General features: G+C 49.7%; 6 protein-coding genes across 9 annotated transcripts; 5 read left to right on the top strand and 1 right to left on the bottom strand.

Annotated features, from left to right (window-relative positions):
• Nucleotides 1–393: 393 nt before the first annotated feature.
• On the bottom strand, nucleotides 394–918 carry FOIG_06546 (uncharacterized protein; the record flags this gene model as incomplete). The annotated part of the gene is made up of 1 exon (XM_031205644.1): nucleotides 394–918. Exon 1 carries the CDS (start codon nucleotides 544–546, stop codon nucleotides 394–396), a length of 153 nt encoding a protein of 50 aa, XP_031064368.1. The 5' UTR covers nucleotides 547–918.
• A 272-nt stretch (nucleotides 919–1,190) lies between these two features.
• On the top strand, nucleotides 1,191–2,392 carry FOIG_06545 (uncharacterized protein; the record flags this gene model as incomplete). Of its 4 annotated transcripts, none has more annotated exons than XM_031205641.1 (3): nucleotides 1,191–1,580; nucleotides 1,642–2,195; nucleotides 2,254–2,392. In XM_031205641.1, one exon carries the CDS (start codon nucleotides 1,224–1,226, stop codon nucleotides 1,458–1,460), a length of 237 nt encoding a protein of 78 aa, XP_031064365.1. In that variant the 3' UTR covers nucleotides 1,461–1,580; nucleotides 1,642–2,195; nucleotides 2,254–2,392. The 4 variants fall into 4 exon arrangements, with proteins under 4 accessions (XP_031064365.1, XP_031064364.1, XP_031064367.1 ...); XM_031205643.1 differs by having other exon boundaries at nucleotides 1,227–1,580; nucleotides 1,869–2,195; XM_031205640.1 differs by having other exon boundaries at nucleotides 1,642–2,392.
• Nucleotides 2,393–2,997: 605 nt separating this feature from the next.
• Nucleotides 2,998–6,647, top strand: FOIG_06544 (uncharacterized protein). The gene has a single exon (XM_031205639.1). It carries the CDS (start codon nucleotides 4,341–4,343, stop codon nucleotides 6,060–6,062), a length of 1,722 nt encoding a protein of 573 aa, XP_031064363.1. The 5' UTR covers nucleotides 2,998–4,340; the 3' UTR covers nucleotides 6,063–6,647.
• A 586-nt stretch (nucleotides 6,648–7,233) lies between these two features.
• FOIG_06543 (uncharacterized protein) lies at nucleotides 7,234–7,863 on the top strand. Its single transcript, XM_031205638.1, has one exon. The coding sequence runs from the start codon at nucleotides 7,485–7,487 to the stop codon at nucleotides 7,734–7,736; it is 252 nt and encodes an 83-aa protein (XP_031064362.1). The 5' UTR covers nucleotides 7,234–7,484; the 3' UTR covers nucleotides 7,737–7,863.
• A 303-nt stretch (nucleotides 7,864–8,166) lies between these two features.
• Nucleotides 8,167–10,374, top strand: FOIG_06542 (uncharacterized protein; the record flags this gene model as incomplete). Its single annotated transcript, XM_031205637.1, has 4 exons — nucleotides 8,167–8,231; nucleotides 8,702–9,146; nucleotides 9,715–9,814; nucleotides 10,193–10,374. 4 exons carry the CDS (start codon nucleotides 8,167–8,169, stop codon nucleotides 10,372–10,374), a joined length of 792 nt encoding a protein of 263 aa, XP_031064361.1.
• Nucleotides 10,375–10,627: 253 nt separating this feature from the next.
• On the top strand, nucleotides 10,628–11,903 carry FOIG_06541 (uncharacterized protein; the record flags this gene model as incomplete). The annotated part of the gene is made up of 2 exons (XM_031205636.1): nucleotides 10,628–10,806; nucleotides 11,729–11,903. The coding sequence occupies 2 exons, from the start codon at nucleotides 10,628–10,630 to the stop codon at nucleotides 11,901–11,903; spliced, it is 354 nt and encodes a 117-aa protein (XP_031064360.1).
• Nucleotides 11,904–12,874: the final 971 nt, after the last annotated feature.

Raw genomic sequence — 12,874 nt, 5'->3', positions numbered from 1 at the left:
CCCGAGATGGGGAAGAACTGTCCAATCATATACTAAACATCAGGCCTTCTTTTTTGTCCTTGTTCAGCCCAACGGCTTCTGGGCCATGACGCTGATGACCACGAGTCTCTGATCTGGGGGGAGCATCTGACTATTTGATCGTTCATCTGGAATGGAAAGAATACCATTAACTTTTGTAGTGGAAAGAAGGTGATTTGTGGTTCGTTCACTCATCACGGCTCGTCACACAGGCGCTTATGAGTGGGAAAAAAATAGCCGGATGTGATGGATTCTGCAGCACCGTAGGACTCGAGTCTTCTCTTGGATGGTGTCATGCAGAGAAACAGAATGCCCCTCACCACCATCTTTGGACATTTCCTCTCTGGTTAATTGGTCTTTGTCAGCTTGCGCCCACTACCTCTCTGCAGGTCCATCTCCTATCGGACGAGGAGACCATAGAGAAGCCTTCTGCAGGAATGCTCGTGTGTCTGGCTGGTGTAGCATCCACATCATGATACTGCTCATGAAGCTATCACTCCACATGTACTTCGCCCGTGGTTTGCGCATCGTGGGGGTATCTTGGTAACTGTGGAGGCATCTCTCTCAGCGTTTCTTAATCCTTCACCGAATATCTCATTCTCTAATTTTATTGTTTATTATCATGAGTCTCCAGGACATTGATCAAAAAGCCATAGCAACGTGATTCTGTATCCACAGAGAGCGGGCTGCAGGGGGTGAAGCGAGACTCTAAGAACGCCGTGCAACTTGGAAATGCAGGCCTCGTGATGCCATGGTCTGCGCCCACTATCACTATCCGGCACCAAAAGGGGTCTCTATTCAGGGATATCTGCTGCAGCAGGTCGCCTATTCCACTAGATTGATGAATAGAATCGCGCGCTACCAGAGTTACAAACCCGTCGTGGAGATGGTATCCATACCTTGCTGGAGCTTCTAGCTGCATCGTTTGATCAAGCGAGCTGAGCATCAAGCTAAAAAGCTCATGGGATGCTGTCGCTATAGTGATTACATGCAAGCTTCTTGAAGCAATTGACCGCATGTATTCTCCGAATATCATCAGGGCACAGCTAGGGAGCTTGGCTTGTTCTTAGCTCCAGAGCTGTTGAGAGCTCAAGACGTCGATCCCTGGAGCTCTACACACCGAGTAATTGATCGACGATCTAACTTTTTTGTTCTCGTGGTGGGAGGAATCATTTGCACTTCATGCCATCGTTCTTGGTGCAGGCATGATGCTGTCTTGCAATTCATGCCCAGATGGCCTCAGCGGTGTTCAGCCCAACGAGGAGCAAGCCAGTCAGCCCATAGATGTTGGTGACCCAATGAGATGGGGTGAGAGAACTAATCGACTGTTGAAAAGTGATATGTCGTTGTTTGGGCTATGTATGTTTGCACTTTGGTCATCCAATCTGAGAGAGGGCTCGAGTACACACAGTAGCTTCACTTTGGTGTCGAGTTTGCCCTAGCATCGGTCCATTCTACTCAACTCTGCTTAGCCTCATGGAGACAGTTTTCAATCATTAGATATTCAGCCTCGCTTCAAGTGCTGAAATAGAAACTATCGTTCTCGCTCAGCACCGCCTCGTGTAAGTTATTCAGCTGGCTTAGATACAGCCTTTGGTTGCTAAATTAGAGACGACACGCCAGTCATCAGCCTCACCGCCTCTGGCTTCGTCCCGCTCCCTCCCGCTTCCGTTCCCCTCCCGCTGGGCATCTTTCAGCTACCGATCGGGCTCCGTGATGACCGTCCTCTGCAGTTAGAGGACCCGTTTCATCACGGGGGTTGATGAACGCCTGAGGCGTATCATGGGAACCGATGTTGCTTTTGCTGGGCCGATTGCCTTGTCAGGATGTTCCTGGGCTGATACTTACAGACAAAGAAAGTTCACGGAGTCGTCGGATTAATCAATGAACGAGCCAACTTTGTTGTGACATCTCCACTCGGACCCTGAATTGACGATGGATGATCTGGTGAGACCCGGAGCATCGGATGCCTCACCTCATCATACATGAACATTGTGGCTCATTCTTACGACGTTCGCACAAGCAATTCATCAGCTCTCATCAGCTACCGCGGGCCCCGAGGTAGATTCATGTTGGATCTGAAGAGAAAGATTCAATTGAAGGTCTTACTCGCCACTACCAGCCACTTCAATTAAAGAGGTACTTTGGACACAAGCTTTGTGCAACCGAAAAATCAGGTACCGAATTTTCGTACACCACTACGGAATCGCCTTCTACTAAGACTGATTATTCAAGGGGAATTACGGATAGTTTCTTTCGGACATGGAGATTACTCAAATCCAGTAATTGATCTAAAATCCGACACCGAATCTGACCCTGCATCCTTGAAAAGATGATCATAATCATGCTCAATTCGTTATTCGTTATTCGGCTCACACTGATTCATCGCGCTCCGTGGCCGATTTCTCAGCCATTTCGCGCAGCGAAACAGTGACGCGGTACTTGAGGGATAACCTGACTCACCATACCTGGTACACTTAGCTCCGTAGACCTCGCCACTAAGACGCATGTACCTCGACGTGTCTCGACTCGTAAGGCCGCGTACCTCTTACAAACCGCGCCACAAGCCCACTTGTCATCGAATCAGGTCTGCCAGCGAGCCATTTCAGTGCAAAGGCCCTGGAGGCCGTACAATTGACCACTAACGGCCAGCGGACCTCTCACTAACCCGGTATAAGTGCGGGCTGCCAGCAATTCCCGTCTGGTCTTGGCTGGACGGGACTCTGAGAGGCATTCGATGCCCTTCCATTGCCGGCTTTTCTAGCAGGATTCTTCATCGCTGCTACGCTACGCTATTCGCCCGAGGCCGCATTGCAGAGAGAAAACCCTTACCAAGCATCTCGCTCCGGCGTGTCAGTTCACTTGGAGCTGCTAGTCAGCTCATGATAAATCGCCATCGCCGCGTTCTCGAAAGGGGGCTAAGGGGGCGAGTTTTAAACGCCTGAAGTCTCTTTCAAGTCTCTTTACGGGCTTTAGAATCAGAATTAAAGTAAAAATCAACTCGCCACGTTCCTGATTCTTTGCCTTTTGGAGCAAGGGACGGAATCCCCTCACCCAATTGTTTTCCAATCTTCCATCGCAAACCGATTCTGCTCACTCCACCAAGAGATACGTACCTTTTTCACTCAAACAGGAACCTCAGGCAGGAAGTTCTTGGCACAGAAGAGGTACTTCCAGTTGCAGCTTAGAAAACACCCAACCACCTCGTTACAAATACACGCCTCGCGAGTCAACCCATTTGTCTTGATTAGTAGACTCCAACTTGTCTGATTGACTCTTTTTAAAACCAAGTTATTCAGAGTATTTCGGTCAAATTCATCAGACCAAGTGACTCTTCGAGTCCCATAACCAAGCCACGACTCACAAACTCCACCACAGCGAGACCAGACCACGACGGGACCGACTCCATCTCAAAGAGGGACCAACAAGTACCTACTCTTCTACGACCGCTTACACTCTACAGCACCCCTCAGGGGACCACCTTGGACCAGCAGCGACCACTAGCAACAGCTCAGGACCACGCACCACCAGACGACACAGGTGGACCGCTCTAACCGGCACCCCCAAACGCCAAAGGCGACCCTCCAGCAAGCCAGTCGTGGACCCCCTACTACCTGGTGTCTGATCGTCAACTCTAGTCTCTCTGTCCGCCGTCCTCTCACTATCGACCCTTGTACCAACGAATCACTCTCCCCTGTCGCTAGCCACCCTTTGCCCGTGACCTCATCTGGCTCTTGTTCTTCAATAGTCAATACCCCAACGACTGCTGGTCTCCTTCTCCCGCATTGTTCCTCTGTTCCACTGTGGACGTGAACAACCAAACAACACCACCAAATATTCATATCGTCGCTTTCTCTCGTGTTCAGCAGCCGGCTGCTCACGTAAATAAACACTTCCTTTTCTTTTTTCCCCCTCGCCCGCCAACTCTTGGTCTTTCGTTTGATCCGGCACTGCACTTGCAAGTATAGAGTACAAGTTTCTGCCTGGTTCTACGGTACCCTGCAAATCCGAGCACCCACTCACCTTGCTCTGGCGACGAGACTCAGAAATACACCAAACACCGCCCCCCAAAGCCCAGACCACCTATCCTGCGACCGCCTCCTATCGCTGGACAACACCAATCCGGAGAATACCCAACTTGGCCTAATATACATACAGCCACCCAGCCCTGCCTTACCCCTTGACAGCCTCACCAAGATCCGCCAAAGCCTCGCCCTTCCGACGACCTTCGGATCGATGCAATAGACAGCCTCGCGATTACCATTTGTTAACCTATATACTCGACTCCAGCCCAACCAGTAGTCGAAAGCAATTCCCCCAACATGACTACATCAACTCCTGACCCTTACGAAATCCTGGGTGTTGCCAAAGATGCGCAACTGCCCGAGATTCGATCTGCGCACCGAAAGCTCGTTCTCAAGTGCCATCCCGATAAGGTTCAAGACCCAACATTAAAGGCCCAGAAGCAGGACGAGTTTCAAAGGGTTCAAACTGCCTACGAATTATTGGCCGACGAAAAGGCGCGGAAACGCTATGATGATCAGGCCCGGTTAGCAGAACTCCGTGAGCAGATGCGGGCGAAGGCTGCTGCGAGCGCATCAAGTCGCCCTTCTGCTTCAACCACCGCGAGCCCCTCATCAAGTCGACCTACACCTACATCTACAACATATAAATACGAAATTCGCACTAATGACCGCACATACAAGACGGACCGACAGCCATCGCCTGTCCGGGGTTATTCTTCATATTCGCGTTCTTATGAGGATGAGCATCCTCGCGCTGCCGATATCTTTGAGGGAGTTCGAACTGTGAGAAGGGAAAAGTCTTATCAAGACAAGACTACAAAGCGCGAAGAGAGGGAGAGGGAGAAAGAGTTGGAACGAGCGCGAGAGAAGGAATATGCGCGAGAACTCCGAGAGAAGGAGCGTGAGCGTGAGCGACGGAGAAGAGCCGACGAAGCCATTCGCCGTGCTGAGAAGGAGAACAAGGAGGCTGAGAAGGAAGCCCGACGTGCTGAGAAGAAGAGCCGCGATAAGTCTCGCAAGCGAGATACTGAGGAGAAGAAGCGACATACGAAGCCTTACATTGAGACCTACGATGGTGAGCCCATCTCATCAAAGTCCGAGAAGAAGAAGTCCAGCAAGAAGCACGATGAGCGACGCGAGCGTGATCGATCATCACACCGTGAGGAGGCACCTCCCACGACAAGCTCAATGCACCCGCCACCCATTCCTGTGGAATACCAGGATAAGACCAACGCTGCACTCAACTATATCCAGGCCTCTAGAAGTAAAGGCTCATACGCTTCTCGACACATGGTTCAACCTCCCGCTCCTACTCCTCCTCCAGTCGGCTCTCCTTTCGCTGCTCCGGCTGACGATGACGATGCCCGCCGATCATCCGCCAAACCTAGACGCGGATCCACCGGCGAGAAGGCTTACAAGCCTGAGGTTGTCGATGATCCTATCGAGGCTACTCCTCCTACCGCTCGTCCTCATATGCACAAGTCAGCCACAGCTACTGGCGCACCTACCACATCTCCTCCCAGACGGACGAATACTATGCCCAATGAGGGTTACAGTCGCCACGTCCCAGGCATCTCTCGAGCTCAAACCTTCAGTGGCGCGTATCCTGAGCCCGATCCCCGCGGCCGTGGTCGCACAAGGATGCAAGCTCAGGTCCCTGAGAGTGATGATGAGGATGATTATGAACGCTACCGACGGGAACGGGAGCGTAAGTCTCACCGCAGCAGCAAGAAGCATCGCTCTCCTGAGTCGCGTGGCGAACATGTGATGCAGTACCGAGTAAATGATGGCCGCACAACGCTACAGAACTCATACTCACGCGCCACCCCTACTGAGGAGGCTTACTCGTACTACGCCAACCAACCCAACGTTCGTATCGTTGAGCGTCCTTCCATGCCCTCTCGCGATGCTGCCTACTCTGCTAGCTACGGCAACTACCCCGGAAAGGTCAAGACTTCAAGTTACGGCGATGTGCAATTTAGCGAGTACCCAGCTTACCGCGAAGCCTATGCTGCCTAGACAGCTGAGCCGACCTCTTATGTATCGTCCTCGGACTTCATTTCACGGCGTTTGACGCATGTATTCCACCATATCGGGTTTTATTTATCATCTCAGCCTGGGCATTGATATTTGTTGTTCTATTGTTTCATACACTTTACGAAACGAAACATGTCTTACGAAATACGAAATTTACCTCGATCGCAGACAGGCGATTCGGGATGCGGGATGAACGGCGCGACGGGCAGTGTGATTGTTTTGTTTGTTTTTACCACTTAGCTCCTGGCATCTGGAAGGAATTTGGATCACAGTGGAAGGACAAGTTTGCATAATAAACTGTGTGTTCTTGACTTTGTCACCGTGTGGTCTTTGTGACCTCAGGGCCAAATCATTGTACGTCGTTGGGAGTGCGACATGCATGGCATCGGAAGGGATGGCTCTCAGTATTTTTCTTTTTCTTACATATCATCATCGGCGTTGGGGATATCACACTCGCTCTGGTTTCTTAGTTACTCGGCTGAACGAGACATAGCAGATAGAGAGATGAGGCAGGCTGATACATGGCCTGGCTTGGTTAGAAATGAAGCTAATTCGCCTCACATTTGACTTTCCTTGTGACTTGATGTGAATGTTACCCTGAACCAAGCCTCAAGGCCCGAGGAAGCAAAGGACCTGAAACGAGCATGCAAACAATAAATACCATGATTAAATTTCAATGCTCATTTAAACACAGAGTAGGATTTCTGGCACCTAGCTTGAGGTTTGAGGCAAGAACTGTCCTTCAAACCATATGGACACGCAAACCCCGTCTCACGACAACTTCACATAACAAAGCCTTGTCTTCAACCTAACCTATAGTCATGAAATGATCCACCAATGTAAAGCTATTGGTAGAATTCCCGATCCAATCGGTATGCAGATACTGCTCGCCGCCTCTAACAGCCTCTTGGCAGGCCGAGTTGAGACATGTAAAGTCCTCAAACTCATGGTGGCGACTTACATGTAGAGGCACAAGCTGACAGCATTTCCGTGCTGTGAATTGATTAACGGTATTGATTATTGTTTGTGATATCGCCACCAGCTTAAACAGGCGAAATCCGATACGTCAGGCCGCAGGTTGAGTCATATGCCAAACGCCCTGAGCTGCAATGCGGCCTCGGTGAGAGCTATTGTCCCCGTCGCGGCGGCCAGTATCCGAACAATATCTCATCAGTCCGTCTTAGTAAGCGATGCGGGTACTCGATCCAAACGAATGTATGCATCGGGGATAGATATTCTTGGAAGCTATGCAATTAAGGTGGGATCATGCTTGCTTCCCGAGATCTTGACGGGAGAGAACCTCTTCGGGGAAGGTGTGCCCGAGTAAAGTGTTGAAGTGGTCTATTTTAAGTCTGATACATGGCTTAACAGGAAAAAGACCTGGAAGGTAACAGAATTGAAGGAATGACACGTCGAGTCTGGATTCCCGATGATGATGGTATGCTCAAGGAAGTTGTTCGGCCGGCTGAAGCTGAATATCGGTGGTGGGAAGACATCTGGTGGACGGAATGGTGCATTGATGAGGGAACTGTGGTATCAGAACTGCAACTTTCCGCTGACTATGTCATGATTTGGCTTCTGCTCCGGTGTCGTGACGTTTGCTTCCCGAGAGAAGGACGGGAGAACATGCCATTACGGAAGATGACGAGGCATTAACGGGTAGTGTTGTGAAACTACTGCCTGAAATGAGGAGATGAGGGCCTAGAGGATTGCCGCATTGCAAAAATGATGGCTGGATCTGGATCTCTGGCGATGTTGGGATGCCTGATCAGGCTGTCTGGTGAGTTGAGGTGGGATATCTGTGGCAGGAAGACATCTGGCGGTTGGACAGGTACGTTGAGGAAGGGGCTGTATATTCGGACTATGAGTGTATACTGAAAGTGGTGATGTACATTTTATTCTAGGATCTGGGGTCTGCGTTTGGGAGTACGGATGGTGGTGCATCGACTGTCGTGATGTCGAACGACTCAAGTAGACTCGGCGTAAATTACATACATTATCTTCGAGAGGAGCAAATGACTTCCGAGTCATGGGCAAAACTTGACTCGGGATGGTTTGAGACTCCAATTGAGTAATGGGAATAACCATGGAGAAGAAATTGGAGTGTACGCACAGTAGCTCATTGGTGATGTGTCCAGAACATCAGCAAACGTAAGTTGTCATGCACGAAGCCGTGCCCAAGCTCAGCATGCAAATCGTGGACATCATATTGGCTACACTTTACACCTTGAAGGATTCGCATAGGCAATTTCTTCGGAACAATACACATTGGCCCGTACGTGTATGCATCAAGACATCTTTCCCGCTGTGACAGAGACAATGTCATCTTCCGTAATTACTATGCCACAGATTAACCACTACCCGACCACCGACATCCATATCTTTAGGAATCGATGGAGTTAGAATGAAATTTTATTCCGATCCCGGGAATCGAGTATACATACCAGATATTCCTCCCATCCTTTCCTTTCCTTTCCTTCTTTCTTCTCTTCAACTATCATAGTACGGCCCCTGGCCGTGCTGCTTTTGTATTATATTCGGGCCGTGAGGGGACGGCCCGTGTCTTTGCGAGTCTTCTTGAAGAGCAGTCTGTTTGTATCCTTTGGTCTACGTTGGCACAGAGCATCTTCTGGGACTGAAGAACGTCAGATTGATCAGTGTAGCCCTCTCTACATTCTTTGCACTGTTTCTGGTGTCGCATTGATATGTGCATCAAAGCAAATGCGAACAGTGCAAAATCTGCATAGGAGAGAACGTTTAGAGTTCTGCGCTGATCAATCTGAACACTTTGCCAAATACCAGAAGAAGGTACAGCATGAGTGTCCAAACTGTGGTAATACATTTACGCGCAACGGCAATCTTAGAACACATCTCATCAAGTTCGACAGCTGGGCAAGGACAGCCTTACTCTCCTGCTCTTGTTTGTGTACGCATGCCCTTGGTGACCAGTCTCTCGAAGATAGTGGTTACGTCAATGGGGTGTTCAACCCGATTGTTGACAAGATTGTGAACTTGGTAGACTCAGAAATGACTGTGGTTAAAGAACTGACAGAATATCATGTGCGAGTGAGTAGTCTACAGGCCGGATAGAATTGAATCTTACTGATATAAGGATTTCACGGTCATTGTGGCTGGAGAGTTTCTCAGGCCAAGTGGCCCCCTGTTACCCCAAGTTGAACATTCTGGATGATACTTGTCGTTATCGGCGTTGAGTGGTGGGCTGCAAATGTCATGATCTACCGGCTGGTCTGAGAGGCATTTGAACGAACAGCTTGTTTGTAGCTTCAGGCTACAAGCGAGGTTAACGTTTTGGATGTCCTGTCAACTTGTTGGCTGTACATGTCCCATTCAGCATCATAATATTGGCCACTAAACGATTCGTTTCAACGCCTTCAAGACCTCGAATGTCGTATACGCCTCATCCCTGCAATACTCGCAAGGACCCAGTCAGAAGCACGGCTTCACTCTAGACGACAATGAGGAACAAACATTGGGTTACTATCTCATCACGGAAAAAGGATACTGTCAATCGCAAGGGCGACGTCGCTCGCCACACATCATTCTTTAAGAAAACCCTGGCTCAGATCCAGACGGCAATGATCCGAACCATACACTCCAGTGCTGACTCGACGAGCATGATGGTCCACAGCCGCCCTTCGGTCCTCCACCAAACCCTATTAAGCACCAGTGCCGAAACTTGGAGCCCCTATTCCCTCTCATTGCGAACCACCTCCGTCAGTCTGCGGAGCATCAAGACGAACAGCTTGTTTGTAATACAAATGAAGTTAACGTTCTCGGTGTCCCATTTCTAGACGATGCGTTTACCTCTTGATAACGGACCAAGTGGTTAGAGTGGTTCAGAGTCAGTGAAAACAGTCTGAAGGCCAAGAAAAGACGCAAATGGCCTGGAACAATAATGAAGCATACTGAGAGACGTTTACCAAGCGTGCTCTCATGTTAGGAAGCCCGTTTGCGCTCGAGCAGTTCCAATCTCAAACCAGAGCATAAAAGAAACGCCCGGCTAAGGCCAAGGTGGATGGAAAACAAACGCTTCGGGATATTGGTGATGATGCTGATCAGCATCGCGATCTGTAAGGAGACAATTACCACAGAGAAGAAGGACATAAGCGCGGCTTCGTGCTTGCATAGCGCCAGCCTTCACATGAACACAGTCGAGCAGCAGAGAATTGAGCAGGCCGATGACAAAGCTGTTGACATGTTGTACCAAGCCTATGCCCAGATACGCGCTCCTCCAGCAGTTGCTCCTCAAGCCCTTGTTGCTCATCCTCAATAATTGACTCGCCAGCGCAGGTAGCCAGGCGACACTGGTTCATATGCTCCGCCGCCTTCAATGGCCTATTGAAGAGTCGCTGAATCTTCTACCGGAGTACTACTTCAGTCATCGCATCAAGCCCAATCGATGAGGCTGGCCGGGCGAGAGAGACTACAGCGATCCGCCCGTTCAACATCCGGCTCGCCGAGGCCCGGGCAGGTGAGCTAGGTATCTACGCAACGGCAGAGTACGGCAATGACGGACATGCGATACTATGATCAATCCTGAAGTTGCAGTACAACTTCACTTCTCGGGCCGTCGCATTTCGGCTGTCACTGTCTCAAACCCGGCGAAGACGCTCGAAGACCACCCCAAGTCCGATCGACGCTGCGACGACCGCTATGTCATCCACGCGGTGCATCACGACAAGGCTTCCGAGAACCCGTCGGTCGCGTATGTATATGCTGACTCGTCAAAGCGTGAACATGACGAGTTTCAGTTCATTCTCTGACTCTACCCCCCACCAAGCCCAAAGGGTTACGGAAGACTGGGGATAGGATAACTACGGAGAGGGGAGGTATCCCCTTTGATGCGCTATATATCACACTCCCAATGATATATAGTGGCTTAGCCCGAGTTGCAGAACTATACGGCGATAAAGCCAAAAGGATTGGGATGAGATTAATGTCATCCTGGCGGGTGATACAATTCTCAAGATCGCCATGTCGAAGGGTGACTTGGGCGGACAGCGATTGATACTCAGAGAGCCAGGGCTGACACCCCACGATCCTCTGGAGCTCCCAGATCCCCTCCCTCACCTTCACCATAGGCTTAATTACATCAACGCTGAAGTGAGAGTCGGTTTCTCCAACGGAAATATCAGCCATGTGGTGATTCCACGTCGTTTGTCAAGTGGTATTCAGATCCGTTCGAGGGGTCAATCGGACATTCTTTTCCGTGACCTGAGGCAGCGTCCGACAACCAGTTTCGGTCCTCTCGCTATTCCGTCACAAATATCGAGATCCTAGACCTTTGCAATTCATTTTTGTCTCGTTCTCGCCCTTGCACATACACTCAGTCTCCACCAACGCTTCAAGATGGGTGTTCTCACAATACATCAACAAAACAGTTCAAGAGCTACTATTTGTACTCAATATCATGTTTCATATTGCAGAGCAGATCGAACAGGCCACTCAAATCTTCGAGGATGTGACCAACACCTCTAATGAATGGAGGCCATACCTAATTGTGCACGTTGGTATTCCCATCGCATGGCTTTCCCCAAGTCTCAGACTGAAAGTGCCGAGCTGAGCAACGAATCAAAGCTGTTTCTATCTCAACGAGTGATCATATACAATCAACTAACAGAAGAAAGACTTCAGCCCGGCTTTCTTGGGAGCTGTTATCAAGGGTTCAATTCCACGGCGAAGGCCTGGACAGCATCTGAATGGGACGGGGATTCTGGTGCTGTCTCAATCCTTCAAGAAGCCAATGAACTGAAGAAGAAGGTTTCCGAAGAGCTCTATCAGCTCAACCGAGCAATCGTATGAGACTACCGGCCTCGCAGGAACTTGAAGAGCTGAGTGTTGCGATCAAGCGAGATCTGGTGTCTATTAATGGCATCGCTCGCTATGTTCCTCACCGTCCTCACGGAGAGAACTTACATCTGAGCAAATGCGCCATCTCCTCTCAGCCATCCGTCGACCCAGATATAACAATCTTAATGATAAGCCTTCAAAGAAGCCATCAGGCGGTGTGTTCCCCGGGATAGCGCATCCCCTGAACCCCTGGTTCAAGTATAAGGATCTTGCGAGGGTGACCGCTTACGAACACAATCTGTCCTTGCGACATAAATTCGAGCCGAGCCATGCAATGCTGCTCCCATTACAGCATGACCATCTCAGACTCGACACTCCACTCGGCCAAACCAATGGCGTCAATCACTGATCGACAGCTGGTACCGATACTGTTGCCCTATCAGATGAGAATCTGCATGATATCTTCACATGAAAGGCTAAAGACGACTGGTTCACCTCCTGCCTTCTCTTCTCACCTCAAGATAATCCCATTTCTAGAACATGGGCCCCTGCCTAGGTTTAGGATTAAGGCTGAGGCGTACTAATGCTCTTCTTCTAGACAAGCTGCAAACCTGATCGACTCAGGTCGAATGCTCATCATCAACAATGAAAAACAGTTCGATCTGGCCTCTGATTGCTGACGGCAAAGGATTTGGAGGTCGATGAAGTCTACTTAGAGGTCATGGAACAACGAACGAGCATCAACAGCACGTCTGTTCAAGAAACGATGCTCGGGAGGATCATCAATTCATGAACCAGTCCGACCAGCAGCAGCTATTACATCCCCTGCTTAATGCTCCATTCATTTTGCTTCTATCTAAGCTCTTTAAGCTGGACATTCTTTATAACAGAAAAAGAACCATTCCTTGTGTTATCCCAGTAGGGAAGAAAACTTGCATGCTTTATGACGGCGCGAGCAAGAAGTGCCGGGGTTACTTATACAA

The sequence above is a fragment of the Fusarium odoratissimum genome (genome assembly GCF_000260195.1).
Source record: "Fusarium odoratissimum NRRL 54006 unplaced genomic scaffold supercont1.9, whole genome shotgun sequence".
Classification (NCBI taxonomy): Eukaryota; Fungi; Ascomycota; class Sordariomycetes; order Hypocreales; family Nectriaceae; genus Fusarium; species Fusarium odoratissimum.
Note: the sequence above shows the minus strand (reverse complement) of the source record. Positions and strands in the feature narration are given on the sequence as shown.